The sequence below is a fragment of the Notolepis coatsorum genome, assembly GCF_963971535.1.
Source record: "Notolepis coatsorum genome assembly, chromosome: 17".
NCBI lineage: Eukaryota > Metazoa > Chordata > Actinopteri > Aulopiformes > Paralepididae > Notolepis > Notolepis coatsorum.
In genome coordinates this window covers 96666334-96692026 of record NC_140181.1, presented here as the reverse complement: position 1 = coordinate 96692026, position 25693 = coordinate 96666334, and the positions used below count along the sequence as shown (strand labels likewise).

General features: G+C 45.4%; 1 protein-coding gene across 1 annotated transcript in view; it reads right to left on the bottom strand.

Annotated features, from left to right (window-relative positions):
• Positions 1–729: 729 nt before the first annotated feature.
• The window catches only part of LOC311244379 (adenylate cyclase type 6-like), a gene marked incomplete at its 5' end in the record, with an annotated part of 124676 nt that continues 99712 nt past the window's right edge, over positions 730–25693 (bottom strand). Inside the window, 10 exons of the mRNA XM_084333844.1 lie at positions 730–1003; positions 3530–3654; positions 4319–4523; positions 5360–5623; positions 8447–8579; positions 9261–9290; positions 9404–9430; positions 10217–10392; positions 15724–15885; positions 19213–19329. Coding sequence (XP_084189970.1) covers positions 875–1003; positions 3530–3654; positions 4319–4523; positions 5360–5623; positions 8447–8579; positions 9261–9290; positions 9404–9430; positions 10217–10392; positions 15724–15885; positions 19213–19329 — 1368 coding nt within the window. The 3' untranslated portion in view covers positions 730–874. The remainder of the gene's footprint in view (positions 1004–3529; positions 3655–4318; positions 4524–5359; positions 5624–8446; positions 8580–9260; positions 9291–9403; positions 9431–10216; positions 10393–15723; positions 15886–19212; positions 19330–25693) is intronic.

The following is a 25693-nucleotide window of genomic DNA, read 5'->3' as shown; positions in this document are numbered from 1 at the left end:
TGAGTGACAGATGTAATTAAAGTAATTATTGTATATTATTTTGTCAAAACAATTAAGCAGCCTCCGTTGCCTGTGGTGGGTGGCTGAGACAGGCTGAGAACAGATTGAGTTGGTGATCATTGCAGACTTGAGCGAAAAACATAACAGACATGTCTTGCCTTGTTTTTAGTGAATACTATAGTCTTTGGTCGATATTTTCCTTCTCAATTTATACATATTCATACACACACAAATATGCATGTACATACACACTTATAAACGTGTAATAAACTGGATATTTGTGCACGTATGTATTCACACTTTTCATAAAGGACCTTTTGCACAAAACATCAAGATTTTGAAATAAATAAGTAATCCAGAAACAAACAAAAAAAACTTGAGTACCTGTTTCATATATTCTTGTGAAATAAAAATGACTTTGAAAAAAAACTAAAACAGACCCAAAAACAAAAGTCAAATAAAAAGTAGCCTTATGTACAGCGTTTCATCTTCTTTTGACACTAAAGGCTAAAGGCGTTGTTTTAAATAAACAGACTTTGCATCTTTAGTAGCCTGAGAGAGAGGCTAGACATGAGAAGAACACTTGTCCTTCAGTGTGTGTGTGTGTGTGTGTGTGTGTGTGTGTGTGTGTGTGTGTGCGTGCACGCGGGCCGAAGGACGACCCGCCACACGAGCACGTCCTCCTCCTCCCCGACGAGCACACGTTCCTCCCGAAGTCCTGATGTCTCAAAGTCCCGTCCTCCTCGCTCGGTGTTCAGGCGACGGCGTCCATAAGTGTTTAGCCAGTTAGCTCACGGACAGAGTCGTCGCTCAGCGGCGGTGCTGTTGTCCTCGCAGTGGGATTCAACCCCAGCGACTGCCGCCTCCACGGCCGCTAACTGTTGGGCGGTCCGTCGTTCAGGAAGTAGGTCGTCATTTCCCCTTTGCCTTTGACCTTGACGACGCCGCGACACTCCAGTATGTACCCTTTACCGGCGAGGACCGGGTGGAGGTCTGTCGTCACCTGCGACGAGAGCGGGAGGAAGACAGATGATAGAAGAGGAAGTCTTTAATTGTTAACAACACACTAGGGCTGTCCCCTATTATTCGACTAATCGGTCGAAAAAGGAGCCGTAGTCGACTGCCAACCACTTAGGCGGATTTTTTTTTTATAAAAAAAATTAAATTGAATTATTTGTATCATTCTTTCCAAAAGAAAAGAGGCCTAGAAGCGTGGCTAACGCTAATGGCACCCATAGCAGAGGCTAACTGCCTACGAAAACGGGCACAGAGGCACTGAAAGAGGATTTCACCCGTCTAATGAACACACTAGACTAGACAAATATCAAGATGTATCCATCAGTGGACCAATTGCATGCTTTTGCAGAGGACAAGAAGCCTTCAGTCGACTCCTTCAGACATTAAGCACCCCCCACAGCCCAAATGGAATGATAAAAAAAAAAGAAAAAAAAAATATTATACTTATTTTATTTTTTTTGTCGACCAATAGTCGACTAACGGCTCATTTTGGCCAATCCTAGTCGACCATCCAAATCCTTAGTCGGGGACAGCCCTACAACACACACAGAGGGGCGACACGTGCACAGAGTCGCCGATGAAATGCCTCTCTGCACTTTTCCCCATCCCGTCGTCCTTCCCCCCCCAAGGGCAGCCGGGAGCAGACATGGGGCCGCACCCGGGGACCGATCCAAGTGCTCCTGTCCGTCTTTGTCAGGGACGCGACAGCGTTAGCGATATGTTCTGCATGTTTTTCCATTGGGTTTATCTGATTGGTCGGGGAGAACATGGAAAGTCCACACAGAAAGGCCCGGGAGATACCCCACCTGGGTACCTGACAACCTGGTCCCCAAGCGGGAATCGAACCCAGGACCTTCTAGCTGTGAGGTGACCACTACACTACACCACCGTACCGATATGATGATGGTTTCATATTTTTATTTTATCTTTCTGCTATTACCCTGCCCATACACTTTATATATATATTGATTCAAATGATTATTCCTGCACTGCACTGTCTTTGTCCTGTGTCTGTTGTTGTTATGTGAAAAGAAAATGTATGAAAAAATGCATACTCTGTAACGCTGAGACAATTACCAATGTGGTTACACATATGGCTTAATGAAGGAATCTGAATCTGAATACCTGTACCTCCCCTCCCCATGCTGCTATGACGCCAGGATTTGCCCTAAGGGGATCAATAAGGGAATATCTCATCTTATGTTATCTTAATCGTACATCGTAGAGAGGGGGAGGAAAGAACTTTAGTTTGACATAGTATTTCCAATTTACATTTTTACTCCACTATATTTCAAAGGAAATATCCTACGGTTTTACATTCATCTGAACTCTGTAGTTATGAATGACTTTGAAGAAAAAGCTTTTGCCACCTTTAAGAAGAAGTAATCACGGTCACTGTCACTGCACCACTAATAACCTTATGATGCATGGAGGACTAAATACTCCCAAACACTGAAATACAAGAATGTCATCTTTACCATATTATATACATGTCATGCACACCTTTACGTTTGATATTTATGTCATACTTGTTTTATATGTTCAAATATAAGAAAAGTATATTGAACTTTTGCTGAATTGCCAGCAGCTAGAGAACTAACCGTTACTAGGAATGTCTGACCACTAACACCACCTAACCTGTGTATACTGCACCTGTGTATACAGTTTACTTTAGTCATAGTATATATTCAGATTATAATTCTTTATTGCCCATATTTATTGTAACGTACAATATAACTGATTGGACATACAGACCCTCATCGGCACCTTTGATTACACCGTTTACTTTCTCATAATATAATATTCTTATATTCAGAATGAATTTTTTCCCCTCATATTTTTTAATATTTAGATCAAATTTGATGGCCTATATTTATGTCTTTCTACTATTATCATGCCCCTCCCCCCTCCCCCATGCTGTTATGACGCTTGAACGTATCTTATCTTATCTTGTCTTATTTTGAGGAGTGTTGTAATACAGTACTTTTACCACTGGATGGCACTATCACTAAATACCACCTTGTAAACAGATGATTAGTACTTCCTGTTCATGCTGTAAGTTGTATCCTTGCAACAAGCTAATAAAGCTCTGGTAAATATAGGACCTTTACCTTTACTTGAGTAATATTCTATTGGGGGGGGGGGGGGGGGTCATTTCTACACAAGGATTTCTTCCAGACACCTCTTCCAGAACCGACGGCCTACCAGATCCGTTTGAACCCTTTCACTACCACACTACCAAAGGGTTACCCTTTCACGGCAACAATACAGCCGGTTAACCCTTTCACTACCACACTACAGATGGTTAACCCTTTCACTACCACACTACACTTTCACTACCACACTACAGAATGTTAACCCTTTCACTACCACCCTACAGACGGTTAACCTTCTGTAGTGTGGTAGTGAAAGGCTAACCTTCTGTAGTGTGGCAGTGAAAGGGTTAATAAAGCAATAACACTAGACTGGTTTTACACTGAAACACATTACGGTGCACGGTCGGGAACCGTACCTGGATTCGGTCCGGTACTCCGGTGCTGTCCATGCGGCTGGCCACATTGACTGTGTTCCCCCATATATCATATTGTGGCTTACGTGCCCCGATGACCCCTGCCACCACTGGCCCGATGTTCAGACCTGACAGAAGAAAGAAGAAACCACAGACATCCTTTCACTATTCATTATGGGCGTTTTTTTTTTTTTTACTGGACACTCAAAGGAACACACCTTTCGAGAAGATAAGATACCAATTTCCCCTCTGTGCGTTTAGTAGAAAGCCTAACCTAGCTTAGCAGCACAAATGAATGGAAGCGGATACGGACCACTAGCCTAGCTTAACCCTTTCACTACCACACTACCAAAGGGTTAACCTTATCACCGCGACAATACAGAAAGTTAACCCTTTCACAACCACACTACAGAAGGTTAACCCTTTCACAACCACACTACAGAAGGTTAACCCGTTTCACTACCACACACTACAGACGGTTTGTTTGTCTGTAGTGTGGTAGTGAAAAGTTAACCTTCTGTAGTGTGGTAGTGAAAGGGTTAAAACTCTGTGAGAGGTGTTTTTGGCCAAGACAGCTAGGCTAGCTGGTCTGTATTCCACTTCCATTCATTTGTGCTAAGCTAGGCTAGCTTGTATAGCTTTCTACTGAACGCACAGAGTGGGAATTGGTATCTATCTTCTTGTCTGACTCTGGAGAAGACAGTAAGCACTTTTCCCATAATGTTGGTGTGTTCCTTTAATGCTGTCAGAGAGAGAGAGACATAGAGAGAGAGAATGGCCTCTTGCTATTACCTATCTTCAACTGGAAGTTGTTGAAGGAGTGCTCGTTGATGTACTTCATCTGTTCCCTCAGTCTCATGGAGTAGTCGGCCAGTGCGGTGATGTGCGAGCGGCCCTCCCTGTCGTAGGTGGAGTCGTTGAGACCAGAGGCTGCCATGTATGTGGAGCCGATAGTCTTGATCTTCTCCAGCTGCCTGAACTTGTCCTCGCTGATGATCTGAGAGGAGGAGAAACAGGCCAGGGTAATGTTTTGCCAGTGGAAAGAGCGATGATAAATCATTTAAAAGTAGCACTAAAAAAAAAAAAAAGAGAGAGAAATAATGCAGTGCCATAGAGACAAACGCACATAAAAAAAGTACCACACTAATTGTAAATACTAAATCAGCTGTTTCATTACGCTTGTGAGTGCATGCTTTACCAACTGTTTTGCCTGTTTTATTGCAACACTACTATCACCGACATCTAAGAAGGGAGATCCCCCCTTGAATGGCCCTTCTACGGTTTCTCTCCTGTGATGCATTTTTTCCTATTGCTAGGTTTTAGTGAGTTTTCCCTTACCTTCGCGTGGGGTATGTCTGGGAGTGTTGCATTTATTTATTTTATTTATTTTAAAACGTTTTGGACTTTATGGTGTTTTTGTTTTGTTCTTGATTTATTGTGATGTTTCTTCTTGACTTGTTTAAAGAAGACGTGTGTCCGGCCCATGGGGACATTGACGTGTGTTGTCGGGCCTTGATTTGATTTGACTAAGTGTAACGGGGAAGTCCGTGGGTATGTCCACAGTCACTGAAACAGGTGTGTTGACGGGTGACTGTGGCAATGCGGGCTGGTAAATTAAACTCACTTCCCCATAACAGGGTTAATAGACGCATAGGTACGGTAGTTAGGAGTGGATCCACTTCTTAGTGCAGCGGTCTGTGTCGTCGCCCGCGGACGCGGGAGCCCCCTGTTCGACTCCCCCTTGGGACATTCTCATTTAACATTTAACATCAAACACAACGCAGACCCAGTATGATCCGTCACATAAGCTTCCCGACAATCCGCGACTTTTACCTCGTCGAAGTCGGCGATGATCTCGTTGAGCAGCCGCAGACACTCCACCCCCTCGTTGTTGGCCTCCAGCTCCACATAGAACTCGGAGAAGTTGCTGATGGAGGCGAACATGACGGCCACGCACTCGCAGGACTGGTAGTACAGCTCGTCGTTCCGCCGCTCGCGAGCCAGGAAGTGGGCGGCGACGTCCTTGGGCAGGATGTTGTGGAGCAGGCGACGGTTGTAGGCCTGGAGCTCCTCCATCTCCTCCTTCTCCTCCGTGGCCTGAGGGAAAGGGAGAGGGAGAGGGTTAGGGTTAGGGTTAGACGGTTGTAGGCCTGGAGCTCCTCCATCTCCTCCTTCTCCTCCGTGGCCTGAGGGAGAGGGAGAGGGAGAGGGAGAGGCAGGGTTCCCACGCTTGCCTTGAAAACATTTTCCATGCTACCTCACTGATTTTCCAGGTACCATATTAAGTTATGATCTATAGGCCCCTGAAGCTTTCCGCCCCCATCCGCGCCCCCCTCCCCTCAGCTCACACACAACCCCCTAGGACACCTGACTTACTTCCTTGATTTAAAAGATGTGCCAGTCAAGCCTATATTGTAAATGCTTAGAGATGATGTCTTATTGATAATATCAATGCATGAAATAATGCAACAAGCTGTAGATCAGTGGTCCCCAAACTACGGCCCGCGTGGCCTGATCTGGCCTGCCTCCACTAGAGCCCCGGAGCTTTAAAAAAATTAATAAAAATAAAGATTTTTTTTGTTTAAGATGGCAGCATCCCCATTGTCGGTGCTGAATGTTGGTTAGTGTTTGATATTTTTTTTTTGGTTTTTAGTACTTTTAAACATCCATTTTTAGTAAGTAGTAGTTTTCATTTGATCCTATACATTTTTCATTCACCGATTTGTGGACTTTTCTTTCATTCTCCTATCTCATCCTGTCCTCTTCTCTCCACACCTCCCCTCTCGTGTCCGCTCCTGTCTTCTCTTCCTACTCTTCTTAACTCCTCTCCACTCTTCTCCTCCGTCATCCTCTACTCTCTTATCCTCCTCTGCTTCGCCCCTCTTCTCTTCCTCCTCCCTCTTTCCATAGTTCTAGTATTTTAAAAGCAAGGTAAAAATGACCTCAACAATTCTAGTGTAAGCTGCTAGCTAGCAAGATTGCACTGCTTACTAACTAACGTTGATACACCCAGGTTTACCACACAGTTAAAACACAGCTACTTGCATACGAAGTTTCACTGTAGATGTCAAGGCTCCTGTGTTGGCTGGGAAATGCATGTATTTGACCGTTCTATTGAGATCGCGAGTAACGGTTCTCGGTTATTATTCCGGAAGTCCACCAATCCGAAACTATACTTTTAAAGTCCATATCACCAGGTTGCCTGCATCAATTCCAACATCCAATATACCAGATATGATGCCAAGAGCATGCTCTAAAAGCTGTTCACATGTAAAGGGTTTTTATAAACTCATCTTAATTATGTGCTCAATAGTTTCATTTGATTACTATTTTACACATCATCCAATAACATTTTCCAGGACAACTGTTTCAATTTCCATGTAAGTGTTCACTTTTGCTCAGTTTCCATGACTTTTCCATACTGGAAAATGAACAAATTAATTCCATGTTTTCCATGTTTTCCAGGTACCGTGGGAACCCTGAGAGGGTTAGGGTTAGGCGGTTGTAGGTAGGGCTGGGCGATATGGCCTAAACATTTTATCTCCGATTTTTTTCACACCACATCCGATTTACGATTTTAATCGATTTCTTTCTCTTAAAAACTAGAAACGCCAAGGAAATCATTCAAATAAGCTTTGTTTTAATTTGACAAAAAAAATGTATCAAACCAAGATGAATTTCCCTATTGGGATTGAAGTGCAAACCTAACTTTCACCAATCTTCACTTAAAAAAAATATAATAATAATATATAAAAGGTTACTCTTGATCAAACAAAGATGAATGTCCCTATTGGGATTAATAGTGCAATAACTTCACTTAAAACAAATAAAAGGTGCCTCTTGATCATCAAACAAGAATGAATTTCCCTATTGGGATTAATAAAGTGCAAATCTAACTTTCACCAAACATCACTTTTTGTAAAATAAAAGATGACCATTAAAATATATATTTATTTATTTTTTGTTGAAAATCGATTTTCATTTAAAAAAAATCGTCCTAAATCATTAATTCTAATGAAGCGATAAAATCGATTCATCGCCCGGCCATAGTTGTAGGCCTAGAGCTCCGCCACCTCCTCCTTCTCCTCTGTGGCACGAGGGAGAGAGAGAGAGGGAGAGGGTTAGGCGGTAGAGGGAAGATTATTCTACCCCATGCAAAATATAACAGTATGCAAAGAACGGTTTTATATAGGGCATCAGGGCATGGAATTGTCTTACAAGTGACAGAGGTTTAGCAAGCTTCGAAAAGAAATTAAGATTTTACATGTGAGCCAATAATAATGATAATGTTGGGTAATGCAATATGTTACCTTATATTTTTATATATTTTTTATTTGATATATTTAGATATACTTTGTTTGTGTGTTAATGTTGTTGTGTTTCCTCGGTTTGTTTGTCTTGCTATGTTTTAATTGTATTATGTTTTAATTGTATATGTTGTAATGTTTTAATGTTGTCTCGGACCCCAAGAAGACTAGTTGACGTCTGGGCGTCAGCTAATGGGGATCCTTTGCTAATAAACAAATAAACTAATTCTAGGCGTACCTCTGGTGTTGCGAGAAGGTTTACAAAGCTGGACGCACCAGACCATTTGAGGCTAGAGCAGCGAAAGTGAGTGGTATGTTGAAGTGCCGGTTGTCACAATTTGTTCCGCCTACGCTCCAAAACATGATTAATTAATGTAAGAATTACACATTGTCACTTTAAGGTACAACATAGAAAATACTTGTATACTCTTGTATAAACAAAATCATTAACAAACCCTGCATTAACAAACCCTATCAATGTGAAAGGCATTATTATTAGCATATCAATTACGGGACATTTTGTTTTTCTATTTACAGGGCAAAGTGGTCATGCTTATATACCGTGACAAATTAACATGGTCACGGAGCGCCCCCTAGAGGCTGCAGTGAGTACCTGTAGTTTCCAGAGGAAGTCGAGGCGTGCGGTGGACTCGACCTGCTGGGCGTGCAGGTACAGCGCCAGGACAAACACTGTGAGGATCACGGGGGTCATGACCCTCAGAGACACTTTGGTCACATTGTACGGGCTGCAGAGAGAGAGAGACAGAGTAGAAGTCTCATGGCCGGTACAGAGAGACTCAAAAGGAGCTTCTATCCCCAGGCCATTGTCGTATTCGATTTATATCGAATAATCTTCAGGACGAGGAGATTGCATTTAGATATTTATTCAAAGGTAAGCATTCGTTAAGCATGAGTGTAACTCCATCCACGGCTGGCAGCCAACTGACTGTCAGGACCCCTTGTCAGGTATACATAATAGGAAGGTGCGCCTGGCGCGCCTGTCGTAAATGATATATTCAAAGCATGAATATTACAGCCATCAGGATGCTCAGTGACTCTATGCAACACTAACCCATCCGTCTACATTCACTGCACACACATCCACATGCACACACTCACCTTTAACATTCGCTTTAGACACTTTTAACACTTCTACACCACATTTGTATCTATTTATTACAAAAGGATTTGCACTACATCCATACCTCATTTGTGCATTTAGCATTTTTTATAAAAGTTAGCATTTTGTACCTCATTGTTTGCATTTGACATGTTTTGTAATTTTGTACAAAACATTAACTTGAAACTTGAGATATGGAAAAGTAAGCAATTTTGTGAAATGGAGAAAAAATTATATATGGAGAAAATGGGGCACCTGACAAACGGAAGATGAATTTGAACAAAGGTCATATTGAATGAAATCTTACCACTGGTCTGTAGTTTCATTGAAACTGGACCTAAAAGGCAAAGAAATATATACTGTACATTAAAATTCTCTTCATCACACTTTGGACACGGAAGTATCAAAAGTACAAATAATTTGAAAGAAAATGGAAATAAAAATTCTCACCATTGATTAATAGTTTCATTGAAATCACTAAAAAGGAAAAAAATATGTTCATTTAATTGAGTGGCATTGGAAAACGTGAACAGTCAACTTTCAAAACTCGGTGGAATACTTAAGACAAAAATAAAGCAATCAAAGTCACAAATGCTTTTATTCAAGTATTATTATATTTATATATATATATGTATATGTATAATGTATATATATATATACATTTATATATATATAAATAGTCAGGACAAGGTGTGCCCAAACAGTACTTAAATGCAGCGCACGACATTCCTTATCAGTGATAACACCAATATTGTATCAGTCCACTGTTTCAAGGGCAGCCTCAAGATTCAGTGCAGGAAAAACCATTATGCCCCGCCCTCTTCAAGGAAGCACACCCATAAACCATTATGCCCCGCCCTCTTCAAGGAAGCACACCCATAAACCATTATGCCCCACCCTCTTCAAGGAACCACACCCATAAACCATTATGCCCCACCCTCTTCAAGGAACCACACCCATATACCATTATGCCCCACCCTCTTCAAGGAACCACACCCATATACCATTATGCCCCGCCCTCTTCAAGGAACCACACCCATAAACCATTATGCCCCACCCTCTTCAAGGAACCACACCCATATACCATTATGCCCCGCCCTCTTCAAGGAACCACACCCATAGCCCATTATGCCCCGCCCGCTTCAAGGAACCACACTAATAATATTCATAAAGTAACCATGTATGTTGGCGACACTAGTGGCCCTTGCATGTCTAATTCTACACACGAGTTTCTTCCTGTCCCCAACACACTGCGGTACTCACAGGGCATTGGAGGTGACAAAGAGGTCTGCGTTGTCGAACAGCGCCACCTGTGGCCACTCCACCAGTAGCAGGAAGGTGACCTGGATGAGCAGCATGAGGGCCAGCTTCCCTATACTGCTGATCTGCAGGAATACTGAGCAGGCCAGCAGGGTCAGCAGCACGCTGTAGCTGAAATACTGACACACACACACACACACACACACACACACACACACACACACACACACACACACACACACACACACACACACACACACACACACACACCACACACACACACACACACACACACACACACACACACACACACACACACACACACACACACACACACACACACACACACACACACACACACACACACACACACACAGAGAGAGAGTTACTGAGAGGTAGTATCAATTTGATTTCTGACATTCTGTTGAAACCACAAAGTAGCAAAACATTTGCCAGGATCCAGCCACATTTACATTTTGTCATTTAGCTGAACGCTTTTATCCAAGCGACTTACAAGTTATGTACGACAAGTCAGCAGGAAGGGTACAACTCTCTCAGCTGAGTAACAATGTTCATCAAAGTGTTGAGTGCTGCAGTGTTGAGCGCATAGTAGTAAAGACATATTAGTATATTAGGAAGAGTGCATGATAGTAGAAGACAGTAAGGAGGTTAGTGTTTTATTTTTCTTCTTCATTTCAGATATTGATTCAAGCCACACAATAAATTACTCATTTGACATTCACTCTCCAATATTTGTGGAAATACAGTTATTTGCCATCTCCCCCAGAGTCAAACTAAAATATTGATATCAGTTTCCTCTCTGTGTCCAGTAGCCCCCAGAGAGAGAGAGAGATCCAGGTGCATGTTAGCCTAGCTTAGCGCAAAGACTGGAAGCAGTAGGGAGCAGCTAGCCTAGCTTAGCACAAAGATTGGAAGCAGTAGGGAGCAGCTAGCCTAGCTTAGCGCAAGGACTGGAAGCAGTAGGGAGCAGCTAGCCAAGCTCTGTCAAAAGTGAAGGAATACGCGTGATTATTTTTCATAGCCGTAGTTTGCGAAGACGCTCTCTGATTGGCTAGCCCGTGTACAGCGAAGATCCTCTCTGATTGGTTTAGCTCCGAAGGGCTCTTCTGCCTTGTACATATATATTCTCTGCCTCGAAGTGGTTATGCTTTGGCCCTCTTTCGAAGTGGGTTATGCTTAGAGTTTATCTTTAGAGCAGGGCGATGGACCACCAGCCCTGATTCCAAACTCTAAGCATAACCCACTTCGAAAGAGGGCCAAAGCATAACCACTTCGAAGCAGAGAATATATGTACAAGGCGGACATTTCTATCCCAGAGCCCTTCGGAGCTAAACCAATCAGAGAGGGTCTTCGCTGTACGCGGGCTAGCCAATCAGAGAGCGTCTTCGCAAACTGCGGCTACGAAAAAAAAATCACACAAGGAATACAACTTCCAACTACTCCAAAACTGATGCACAGAGATGAAATTTATATCAAACCTCTCTGACTCCGAGGAAGATAGCAAACAAGTGTATTTCCTAAAAATTGGAGTGTTTCTTTAACCACATGACCATTTCAATTCAGGGATTGGAGGATAAGATAAGATAAGATATTCCCCTTGATCCCCATGGGGAAATGTGGGCAGTCATAGCAGCATGGGGGAGGGGGGAGAGGAAATACAGTTATGGGCAGGTTAATGGTAGACATAAATATAGGCAATAAATTATTAATAAATAACATTATAAATTATAATAAATTTGATCTGAATACAAAAATATGGGAAAAAAATAAACAGTGTAAAGAATATAATTAACTCTGAATATAAAAACTGATAGGGTCTGTATGCCCTATCGGTTATATTATACGTTATAGGATATGGGCAGGATTTCCTCTGAGGAAGCAGCTTGATTCTGCATGTGTTCCAACACAGTGTTTGCTGGACGTGATTACATTACGTACCTACTGTAAGTGAGTGAAGCAACTCTTTGCTATTGTAATTGGTCGGGATACAATCCAGGTTGAGGACTTAAATCGTATTTACACCATTTACACTCACTGGTAATTTCCAAAAAGCAGCCCAAAAGGACAGTCGGGCCAGACACATGAATCATTCATAATGTGATACAGTGAAAATGACAAGCTGCATGGGAAATGGTTCTGATCCAGACAAGACCCAATGAAACGGTGAAGAAACTAACCATCCCAAGATCCAAGACCACCTTCGGCCGAAACTCCTTTCACTTTGCAGCAGCTTATGACTGGAACGCTTTTTCAAGACACCCTTAAACTTACGGCTCTTACTTCACTGATTGCCTTCAAGAATATACGTCAACGCGCTCTTAGGCCCTGTCCACACGCATGCAGGGTGTTATGTAACCTAGCCTTAATGTGCGCGGTTGCACTGTTCGCCCACACACAATCGGGGTTTTGGAACACTGCAACCGTGGTCTTTTAAAACCGGAGTCCAGGGTGAAGTTTTGCGCACATCCCGGTTGCAGTGGTTGCGTGTGGACATTATTTCCAGTGTTTACAGCAGAGCTGTCCCAAGTAGCGTTATATGAAAATGATTGTAACAAACTTTTGTTCGAAACCTAACGTCTGTGTTGAAGAGTGTTGTGATCGACTGATGATGTCTGTTGTCGCATTCCTGACCTGACGCTGAGTAAACCTGAAGCTGCGGCTAAACTAAGCTCACGTGTTGTCAAGTTATTGTTATAAGGAACCCAGTCCAAACTACAACAGTCTGCATCCCCTTAACAATTGTTTGTATTGAGCCATATTGTATTGTACCCATTCTGCAATCTGTTAAATAACGTTTTTATACGTTTTTATCCAGGTTTTTAATAACGATCTTTTTGTGAGACTAAACTCCGCTCTTGGTGGTAAATTGTGTTGATGTTGGTTTTGTTTCATCAACAAATGAGGCAGAACACAGTGAATGTATAATTTTTTGTTTATTGCACTTAAATTATTCGTTGCTAGCTGTAGCTAATTCGGCTGTGAGCAAGGAGGGATGTTATTGTTCCAGGCTGCCTCTTCTTTAAAGGCGGCCCAAGAGCCCTTCCGCGTTTCTCTGATTGCCCGCGACGCCCCACATGACAACGCCGCCGCGCGTCTGCCGCGGAGCTCTGCCGCGGCATTATGCAGCCGTAATCCCCCCTCTTTCAACATCGACGGTTAGCTCAACTCGCTCGCCGCCTTGCTGTGGAACCTGCGGTGCGTTGGTGACAAGTTCGAATCCCTTCAATTTTTTTTTTTTAACATGCATTCTTTTACCGGTTAAGTTTAGGCATTGTTTCGGAGTTGGTTAAGGTTAGGGTTAAGTTTAGGCATTGTTTCGGAGTTGGTTAAGGTTGGGGTTAAGTTTAGGCATTGTTTCGGAGTTGGTTAAGGTTAGGGTTAAGTTTAGGCATTGTTTCGGAGTTGGTTAAGGTTAGGGTTAAGTTTAGGCATTGTTTCGGAGTTGGTTAAGGTTAGAGTTAAGTTTAGGCATTGTTTCGGAGTTGGTTAAGGTTAGAGTTGGTCGCAGAGCATGGCAATAGAATGCAGCCTATTTCCGCTCTGCCGCTCCGCTCCGCGGCAGACGCGCGGCGGCGTTGTCACGTGGGGCGTCGCGGCCAATCAGAGAAACGCGGAAGGGCTCTTGGGCTGCCTTAAAAGTAGAGGCTTCCAGGCTTCAGTTCAGTTTCGGGTATTAACTCTAAACCCTTCTGATTGGTTGAAATGGCCTTCATGTTTGAACTACATCGCCACCTACTGCTTTGGCATTGTACTACATGTATATGACGTCACTCTGTGCGGAGTTTAAACCACGTCGTGTGGACAGAGTTTTTTTTTTGTTGAATAATAAACAAAAAAACGGTGTCAAAATACCTGTGATCATGTGGACCTTAGTAGATCCCTCCTGCTCTTGCTGATACCCTAGTTTCACACTTGCATACACCCTCTCACACACAAGATACACTCACTCATTCATCTTCATACTCGCACCTAGACACACGCATCTGATTGCATACACACGCACGCACGCACACACACACACACACACACACACACACACACACACACACACACACGCACACACACACACACATTCACCCCCCCCTAATCCTACCCTGTTTATTTCTTTTGTACATGGGCTGTGCATGTGTTTATTTGTTTGTTTGTCTATTTGTTTATGTGTATGATTATTATTTTTTTTGATCAACTTTTTCTCCCATTTTCTATATTTTCTCCCATCCCAATTTCGTATCATCCAATTCAACCCTCCCCTGTCACGGACGCTGTTTCTTTTTTTCTTCCACAAGCCGGCTGCAATGTGGACTAAGTCATACATAGCACAAGTCCCCTCCGGTACTTGAGGTAACAGCAGTCGCATCTTTTTCACCTGCGCAGCTCGATCTCTCAGTGGCGAGGAGTAACGCGTGGGAGGCTCACGCTGCCCCCGACACTTCCTGATTCTACTGCGCAGGCGCACCAACCGACCTGTAGGAGTCGCTGTCCACAACGCCCGATCCCCACCCATCAGTTTCCCACCCCCTAATACGGCCAATGTGTATTAGTACGGACGACCAGCTAAACTGAAAGCAAATGTGGAGCGCTGGGCTCGAACTGACGAGCCCAGCGTCTCCAGCATTTCGTGGCGAGTGCCTTGCCCACTACGCCACGTAGCCGCCCCCCTTTATGTGTATGATTCTTAACTGTGTTTTTATTTTGTTATTAGTATATATTTGTACTCCTGTTGGGGCCTCTTGGACAAGATCGACATTGTAAATAAGAAACCTGTTCTTAATGTTTTTCTTATGTTTTCTTTTCTTATCTTATTTACAATGTCGATCTTGTCCAAGAGGCCCCAACAGGATCGACATTGTAAATAAGAAACCTGTTCTTAATGTTTTATCTGGCTAAATAAAGGTAAATAAATAATCACAGATGGTCACAGAGTAGTGAGGCGATCACAGAGTGTACTCAAAATGAATAGAAGTAAATGAGAAGCCTGACACCTGGGAGGAATGGTGGTGTTGGCTAGCTTACTTGTAGATTACTTTACATATAGGTAAGACCGATGATACCTCACACATTCATTCACACACCGATGGCGGAGGCAACCATGCAAGGTGGTAAGTCTTAAGTGTCTTGCTCAAGGACACTTCGACATGCTGCCCGGGAGGAGCGGGAATCGAACCGGGAACCTCCAGATTACCACGACGACTGCTCTACCCCCCCCCCCATGCATTCCACTGTGCAGCAGCCACCTCAAGACAGGCAGTCCAGTGCATCTCAGCAAGAGAAGAGTGCAGCAAGATAGACAAGAGGATCACTGGACATTTGGTGCTTTTACTTTTGGTGCAAAATGTACTAACGTTTCAATGCCGATTGTGTCTCAGACAGATTTAAGACACGGTCGGCATCAGAATGTTAGTCAATTCTGCGCCAGAAATAAAAGACATACACTTTTCCAGTGTGCTCCAGTGATCGGGGTCCAACAGTAAGAGAGCCCAGACCCTCACCTCAGGGAAGGGGCAGAAGGGGCCTCCGTTGGGGCAGATCTCTAGACCCCCTTCCTCCGACACGTCCAGGGTGCGGATCAGACAGGGCGTCACCATGTCAGGAGAAGACATGTTCAGCTTCTCTGCAACACAGTCCGCCAAGCTCTTGGTGTCGCAGGAAAACTATACACACACACACACACACGCACACGCACACACACACACACACACACACACACACACACACACACACACACACACACACACACACACACACACACGTTCATTAGCAGATGAGATTTGCAAGGTTTATGTATGGCTGGTGTGTGTGTAGTAGATATATTGCTGCACATCTGCAAAAACTCAAATCGAATCAAATTTATTTGTAAAGCCCGAAATCACAAGTTAATGTCCCCATGAGCTGGACAAGTCTTCTTTAAACAAGCCAAGAAGAAACATCACAATAAACCAAGAACAAAAAACCCACCATGAAATCCAAGATAAATGTAAAATAAATAAATGCAACACTCCCAGAGATACCCCAGCGAAGGTAAGGAAAAACTCACAAAAAACCTAGCAATAGGAAAAAAGCACCACAGGCTTTGTGGAGGAGAGAAACCTTAGAAGGGCCGTTCAAGGGGGGGATCCCCCTTCTTGGAAGTCGGTGATAGTAGTGTTGCTATGGATGATCGATGGGTGGAGAATAAAACAGTCGAAATAGTTGGTATGTATGTACTAGGGCTGTCCTCGACTAGGATTTGGATAGTCGACTATGATTGGGCAAGATTTGCCGTTAGTTGACTATTAGTCGACTAAATACTTTTTTTCCTTCTTTTTCTTTTAAGTATAATATATATTTTATATTTTTTTATTTTATCATTCCATTTGGGCTGTGGGGGGTGCTTAATGTCTGAAGGAGTCGACTGAAGGCTTCCTGTCCTCTGCAAAAGCATGCAATTGGTCCACTGATGGATACATCTTGATATTTGTCTAGTGCAGACCTGGGCAATTACGGCCCACGGGCCACTTCCGGCCCTTTGGGCGTCCGTGTCCGGCCCGCGGTAACTTTTTACAATTGGAGATAATGAATATTGAGCAGAATTAAGTTCAAGTTATCATTGGTTCGGCCCTCCAACACAGTTCAGGTTTCTCATGTGGCCCCTTGTAAAAATTAATTGCCCACCCCTGGTCTAGTGTGTTCATTAGATGGGTGAAATCCTCTTTCAGTGCCTCTGTGCCTGTTTTCGTAGGCAGTTAGCCTCTGGTATGCGTGCCATTAGCGTTAGCCACGCTTCTAGGCCTCTTTTCTTTTGGAAAGAATGATGATGATAAAAAATATATATATATATAATTATTATAATTCTTTTTTTCGACTAAGAGGTTGGCAGTCGACTACGGCTCCTTTCGACCGATTAGTCGACTAATCGACTAATAGGGGTCAGCCCTAGTATGTACATAATATACGTGTAATAAAACACAAATATGTACATGCAATAGCAACTGGGGTACATGAGAACATTTTTGAAAGATTTAAATAGAATAGAGAACAACAACAATAAAAGAAAAAGCATAGGGAAACGAGTGCTAGTATGTCAAGGCTCGAAGCTCAAAATATCAGTCATATTCCGTTTGCACATGAGTATGTATTCCGTTCGGATCCATTTGAAGTATGGGGGCGACGTAGAGAGGATCGCATCATCTTGGTCATTACAAAAATCTCATATCTTAGATTTTGGTGATTTCCATGTTTCAAATGTAATTGAACAGGTACATTCATTCAATCTTTATTCATACTCGATAAATAAGTATAAATAAGGTTCTCCAAGTTGTTACGTTTTGTGACCCTAAGGACCATGAGACTCATTCAAAACCCAACATATAACTTCATAAATAATATAAACTGTCAAGTTTTAAATTGTGGATACCAAACAGAGAAGTTAAAGACGACTTTGAACTGTTGAACAGTAATCCAGAACTATTTTATTGCACTGTCAAATATATATATTTTTTTTATCTATTCTATTCTACAATTTTATTGCACTGCACTATTGCACTATTTTACTCTGGCTATTTTATCTTACTCTTTTTATTATTGTCTATTTAAAACTTAATCAAACCATAAACAAGGTGGCCTGTTGGGATGTTAGACCCTAATGTGAAAAACTGTGATTTTATATGTCTGCACTTTATGTGCTCATTTTATGCCTGTCTTTTTTCTGTTGTGAAGCACTTTGAGCTGCAGTTTCTGTATGAAAGGTGCTATACAAATAAAGTGTATTATTATTATAAATACATTGGTGTTCATCTAAAGCAGGGGTAGGCAACCCTAGGCACGCGTGCCTGCATAGGCACACGGGGGCATTTGCATAGGCACAGGGGGCAGCAGTTAAAAAAAAGAAAAAAAAAGAAAAATATATACTTTTTTTTCTTTTTTGCTTTGAAATATTATAGTGAAATATTTTGCACTGTTGTCGCATTTATCTTGTTGAAATCCTCCCACAGGTTCTTTTTACTACCACATATTTAATTGAGACCCTTTATTTGTTTATTATTTCAATTTAGCTGGAAATACATTGCTACATCATTCAGTAACATTTGCAGAGCCTTATAACAAAAACATTATTACGGTCACCGTTGTGACCAGTGGGATTAATCAATAAATTGTATTATTTATTTGTCTATTTCATTGAACATTGCACATGTTAAAAGCCATTTTTTTACTCAAAATGTGAGTATTACCAAGTCAACTTGTGTTCTTAAAACAATGACAATAAACATAGTTTTATTAGGTTGAAATAATGTGGTTGTGTAATTATTTTTCTGTTAACTTATTATGGATTGAAAACTGAAAACCTTAATGCACAGTAACTGAACTCAATATTTTTAAGTTCTGGTAACTTATTATTATTATAATTATTTTTACAGTGTAGTCTTGCGATCAATCAAAACTTATTTACACGATATACCTCACATTCACCCTCCATTCACATCCTGGTGTTCTCCTGGTGTTCTCCATTAGGCCTGTAGGTGGAGCTATGACAGCACACGTACAGTACACACACCGATGGTGTGTGATGTGTCCAAAAATGAATGGGCAAATGTGAGTGAAATGGTCGCACTGTATGCAGCTGTTTGTCTGCATTGCACCCCCCCCCCCCCCCAACTCAGATTTAGGGTTGATACAACCATCATAATAATATTGTTAATAATAACAATAACAATAATGATGTAATAATGTAAAAATTATCATTAAAAATACCTGATTATGAGAAAAGAAAATTACGATGCATGGAATATTGTTGAGGCACACTAGTTACAACTATATTTCAAACAGGCACTCCATGTCAAAAAGGTTGCTGACCCCTGATCTAAAGATTCTGTTGTTTTTCTCAATACCCTTTTGGAGATATGAAGTTTTCGACAGTTGTGATTGGAGGATCATGAATAGAGGGCGGGGTTTGAGATAGGTCAATTGTGGTTGTGTTGGGGGATTAGTCGGCATGATCATACCATGTTGACGAAGGCAGATATGAAGACGAGGATAATGGTGAACACTCCGACCAGGGTGCTGTTGGTGCGAGACTGGACAATCTTCTTTGACACCGTCTGCATCGCAGCTGGAAAGAGCTACAAGGGGAAGGGGGGTAAATATAATGTTTTTCTTTATAGAATAGAATAGAAGTACCGTACTTTATTAATCCCGAGGGAAATTCAGCACCAGAGATTGCTCACAATAAACATTTAGGTAGTCAAAAATAAGAATACACAGTCAAAGATATACATTCTAAAATATGTATACATTCTAAAATATATAGTCCAAAATATACAGTAAAATGTATATAAAATGTACAGGGAGATATACACAGATCTATACAGTAAATAAAAAATATAGCAATAGAAACCTGCAGTGCAAAAGAGATCGCATTGATACATATATTTCAAATATTTCTATTTCAATTTTGCCTCTGATATAGTTTTATGGATATACAGTCATTAAGTAAAATATTGTAAAATATGATCTATTGGGATTCTGTGCATTGCTGGTAGATGCCTTAATGCTTGATGATCTGTTTATGTTAAATAAACGCTGAGAGATTGTGAGGTTTGGTCCGCTCCTCGCCACACGCTCCGTTCCTTTAAGGTACTATGTTGATTAATGCATTCCCCGCCACGCGCTCCGTTCCTTTAAGGTGCCGTGTTAATTGGTGCTTTCCCCGCCACACGCTTTTGGAGCAAGTATCAATCTCATCCCGCAGCTGTCACAGCTTGTAATTAGCGCCCCTGAAGGCTTTATATACTCAGACCTCCTTACTATCGATGTTGGGTCGTTCTGAAATACACCTGCATATACCTGCCTTCCCCGTCGCTGTTCCTGTTTTTTGCTCTCCAGGACCTTTTGTGGAGAACCGCTGTGGAGAACCTGGTTCCCCGTTCGGAGCTGCGCCTCGTTATCTGCCTGCTTTACGCGTTGCGCTCTGGTGAGTTTTTGGAAACAGTCTTCTTTGGATTATCAGTTTTTTGTGTGTTTGGTGAACACCGAAGATATCCCGTTTTGTTTGTACTGGACTCACCTAATTTTTGTGTTAGGATATCACTGAAGAATTCCTTTTTGTTTCGCACTGGACTCAGCTATTTTGTGTGTTAGTTTAACACTGAAGATTACCGTGTTGTTTTTCACTGGACTCAGCTAACTTGTGTGTGGTACACCGAAGATCAAGTCACTGGGGATTAATACTGGACTCAGTCACCTCTCTGCCTCTGTGTGTTCGTTGGGCTAACTCTGATTTCTCTCTCTCTCCGTTTCCACCGGGAGTGAAAGCTGGGAGTATCTGCAGAGCCGCTACACATGCCAATTCCTCACCACTATCTACTGGGAGTATCTGCAGAGCCGCTACATCGTCACATGCCAGATCCCTGTTTGTTTTGATTGCTGTACTTCATCCATCTTGTGACTCTGTAAATAAATACGCCCTAGCTTTTGGCTAACTCTGAACTTCCTCTCTGTGCCGTTGCGTTTGAGGTCGGTTACAAACCATAACATTACGACCCAACCATGACGACCTCAGCCGACACAGAGAGGGTCAGAACAGCGTTGGCGGTCCAGGTTGAGTTAACCAACGACCACAGCCTACAGCTAGGTGCGGCTGCAGCTGCTGTACAGGAGCTCCGAGACCAGGTCCTGCCTATTCAGGGGTCCCTTGGCGCTCTGGCTAGCCAGCAGGCTATTATTATCCACCAATTACAAGCGCTGAGTGAGACCGTTAACACCTTGCTTGTAACCCCACTTACTTCAGGAGCCTCGGCCGGAGCATCACCCGCAGCCCTGGCAGGCCCCGCGCCTCCCGATCCCGCACCTCGGGAGCCCCGTCTCTCCGAACCACGGTTGTTCGATGGTAACTTCGAGGATTGTGCCACATTCATCATGCAATGTGAGTTGGTTTTTCGTCATCAACCCAGCCGGTTCACTTCAAGGGGAGCCCAAGTGGCTTACATGACTAACTTGCTCTCAGGCCGGGCAGCCCAGTGGGTCACTGCCTCCTGGGCAATGGGGGCTGATTTCTGTTTTTCCTACCCAGACTTCGTGGCTGAGCTCCGCAGGGTTTTCCACCACCCAGCCCGTGGCCAGGACCCTGGAGCCCGGTTGGGCACCTTCCGGCAGGGCAGTGGCGGGGTCACCGACTACGTGCTGGAGTTCAGACTGGCGGCAACGGAGAGCGGTTGGAACGATCAAGCGCTTCGTCTCACCTTCATGAGGGGGCTCAACGACGCTGTCAGGGACCAGCTCGCGACCCGTGAGGAACCTGAGTCCCTCGAGGACCTATTCAGCCTCGCCATTCGCATCGACGGACGCCTCCAGGAGAGAAGACGTGAGAGAACCCGACAGGGACCTCCAGAGGTTCTCCAGACCCCCCGTACTCGTGACGGTACTGCGGTCCGCCCTGCTCCCAACACGACTGGTGGCCCTTTCCCCTCCCGTTCGGTGCCCGGGGAGGAACCCATGCAGCTGGGACGTTCACATCTTAGCCAAGCTGAACGGGAGGCGAGGTTCAGGTCCGGCCTTTGCCTCTACTGCGGTCGGGATGGACACCGTATCGCCAACTGCCCCACCCGGCCAAAAGACCAGGCTCGCCGGGACCCCGGGAGATCCTGGTGAGCCGTTTTTCTCGTTCCCAGAGCCGTGCGCCACCTAGCCGTCTGATGAGCGTCACCCTGGCCTGGGCGGACCAACGGGCCACGGTGGAGGCACTCATTGACTCGGGGGCTGACGAGAGTTTCCTAGACTTCGAGTTTGCTACCCGGGCCAACATTCCACTTGAGGACCTAGTGAGGCCATTGGAGGTATTCGCATTGGACCAACACCGCCTGGCTGACATCACTCAACGCACCTGCCCTGTCCTGCTCACCATTGCTGGTAACCACGTTGAGAGACTCCAGTTTTTTATCACCAGATCCCCTCTTGTCCCAGTAGTCCTGGGCCGGCCCTGGCTCGCGCTGCACGAGCCCCACATCGCCTGGTCCTCCGGTACCATCAGGGGGTGGAGCTCCTCCTGTCATGCCCAGTGTCTTCAGGCGGCGTCCTGTCCCTCGCCCCGGAGATCCGTTTGTGAGCCGCCTCCGGACCTCTCGACCATACCCCCCCAAGTACCACGACCTCATGGAGGTCTTCAGTAAGTCCAGGGCTCAGGCCCTTCCGCCTCACCGGCCTTACGACTGTGCCATCGACCTCCGCTCAGGGGCTCCCCTTCCCGGCAGCCGCCTCTACAGTCTGACCGTCCCTGAGAAGGCAGCGATGGATCAATACATCTCTGAGTCCTTGGAAGCAGGACTCATTCGGCCTTCCTCCTCTCCTGTGGCGGCCGGCTTCTTCTTTGTTGGGAAGAAGGACGGAGACCTTCGACCCTGCATCGACTATCGCCAGCTCAACGAGATCACCATTAAGAACAAGTACCCTCTTCCTCTCATGAACTCCACCTTCGAGCCTCTCACCCAGGCTACCGTCTTTACCAAGCTGGACCTCCGGAGTGCCTACCATCTAGTCCGTATCCGAGAGGGCGATGAGTGGAAGACCGCCTTCAAGACTCCCAGGGGCCACTACGAGTACCTGGTTATGCCGTTCGGCCTCACCAACGCTCCGGCGGTATTCCAGGCGCTCATGAACGACGTCCTTCGTGACATGCTGGAGGAGTTTGTGGTAGTATACCTAGACGACATCCTCATCTTCTCCAAGACCCTCGAGGAACACATCCAGCATGTCCGCCGTGTGCTGGAGCGCCTCCTCCACAATCGGCTCTTCGTCAAGGTGGAGAAGTGCCGATTCCACTCCGACTCCGTCGATTACCTGGGCTTCATCGTGGAGAGAGGCTTGACCCGAGCTGATCCTCGCAAGATCCGGGCCGTGGAGGAGTGGCCGGAACCCACCTCTCGGAAGGAGTTACAGAGCTTCCTCGGTTTCGCCAACTTCTACCGAAGATTCATCCGGAACTACAGTCAAGTGGCGGAACCGCTTACCAGGCTGACCTCTCCCGCCCTGCCGTTCGACTGGTCCCCAGCGGCGTGTGCTGCGTTCCGCTCCCTCAAGAAGAGGTTCACTTCCGCCCCGATCTTGCTCCATCCAGACCCCAAGAGACAGTTCATCGTAGAGGTGGATGCCTCGGATACTGGACTGGGAGCTATCTTATCCCAGCGGTCGGCAACAGACCAGAAGGTACATCCGTGCGCCTTCTACTCGCGTCGTTTCCTCCGTGCCGAGAGGAACTATGACATCGGCAATCGGGAGCTGCTGGCGGTTGTGGCTGCCTTGGAGGAGTGGCGTCATTGGCTAGAGGGGGCCGAGGAGCCATTTACCATTTGGACGGACCACAAGAACCTGACGTACATCCGTGCTTCCAAGCGCCTCAATGGCCGGCAGGCAAGATGGGCCAGCTTCCTCAGTCGGTTCGACTTCTCGCTGACGTTTCGCCCTGGTTCCCGCAACACGAAGGCTGACTCCCTGTCCCGGTTACACTCCAAGGGGGCTCCAACCACTGAGGACCCGACTCCCATCCTCCCAGAGGCCAGGGTGGTAGGAGTAGTCACCTTGGGCATCGAGGGGGTGGTAAGGCGTGCCCTACGCTTCCATCGCGCTCCAGGCAATGTACCGGTTCATCGTCTCTTCGTCCCCGACTCGGTCCGGTCCCGGGTCCTCCAGTGGGGCCATACCAGCCGGTTCACCTGCCACCCGGGCGTTCATTGCACGTTCTCCTTCCTGGCTCGTCGATTCTGGTGGCCCACCATGAGGAACGACGTCAAGGAGTTCATACTGGCCTGCGCAGTCTGCGCCCGCAGCAAGGCCTCCCACCAGGCACCCTCCGGGCTATTGCAGCCGCTTCCCATTCCGAGCCGTCCTTGGTCACATGTGGCGCTGGACTTCGTCACGGGTCTTCCTTCTTCCCAGGGGAACACGTGCCTACTGACCGTGGTGGATCGGTTCAGCAAGGGGGTTCACCTCGTGGCCCTTCCCAAGCTTCCCTCGGCGGCCGAGACGGCGGACCTCCTGACAAGCCACGTGTTTCGCCTCCATGGTTTTCCCCAGGACGTCGTCTCGGACCGAGGGCCCCAGTTCACTTCCCAGGTATGGCGGGCTTTTTGCAAGGGATTGGGGGCAACGGTCAGTCTTTCCTCTGGTTATCATCCCCAGACTAACGGACAAACGGAGAGGATGAACCAGAGTGTGGAGTCTGCTCTTCGGTGTGTGGCTGCCGAGAGACCAGCTTCTTGGAGCCGTTTCCTTCCCTGAGTCGAGTACTCCATCAACTCCATGGTCAGTTCCGCCACCGGCCTCTCACCCTTTGAGGTATCCCTGGGCTACCAACCCCCTCTTTTCCCTGCACAGGAGTCGGAGGTGGCAGTTCCCTCCGTACAGGACCACCTCGACCGGTGCCGTCGGGTCTGGGAGATCACCAGGATGGGCGTTCGACGGCGGGGTCGGGGGTTCCAGTACCTGGTGGACTGGGAGGGGTACGGTCCGGAAGAACGGAGCTGGGTCTCCCGCCAGCTCATCGTGGATCCCGGCCTGATCACCGACTTCCATCGTGCCTATCCGGGCGAGCCAGGTCGGGCTGGTCGCCGGGTGGCTCCCGTGGAGGGGGGGGGGTACTGTGAGGTTTGGTCCGCTCCCCGCCACACGCTCCGTTCCTTTAAGGTACTATGTTGATTAATGCATTCCCCGCCACGCGCTCCGTTCCTTTAAGGTGCCGTGTTGATTGGTGCTTTCCCCGCCACACGCTTTTGGAGCAAGTATCAATCTCATCCCGCAGCTGTCACAGCTTGTAATTAGCGCCCCTGAAGGCTTTATATACTCAGACCTCCTTACTATCGATGTTGGGTCGTTCTGAAATACACCTGCATATACCTGCCTTCCCCGTCGCTGTTCCTGTTTTTTGCTCTCCAGGACCTTTTGTGGAGAACCGCTGTGGAGAACCTGGTTCCCCGTTCGGAGCTGCGCCTCGTTATCTGCCCGCTTTACGCGTTGCGCTCTGGTGAGTTTTTGGAAACAGTCTTCTTTGGATTATCAGTTTTTTGTGTGTTTGGTGAACACCGAAGATATCCCGTTTTGTTTGTACTGGACTCACCTAATTTTTGTGTTAGGATATCACTGAAGAATTCCTTTTTGTTTCGCACTGGACTCAGCTATTTTGTGTGTTAGTTTAACACTGAAGATTACCGTGTTGTTTTTCACTGGACTCAGCTAACTTGTGTGTGGTACACCGAAGATCAAGTCACTTGGGATTAATACTGGACTCAGTCACCTCTCTGCCTCTGTGTGTTCGTTGGGCTAACTCTGATTTCTCTCTCTCTCCGTTTCCACCGGGAGTGAAAGCTGGGAGTATCTGCAGAGCCGCTACACATGCCAATTCCTCACCACTATCTACTGGGAGTATCTGCAGAGCCGCTACATCGTCACATGCCAGATCCCCGTTTGTTTTGATTGCTGTACTTCATCCATCTTGTG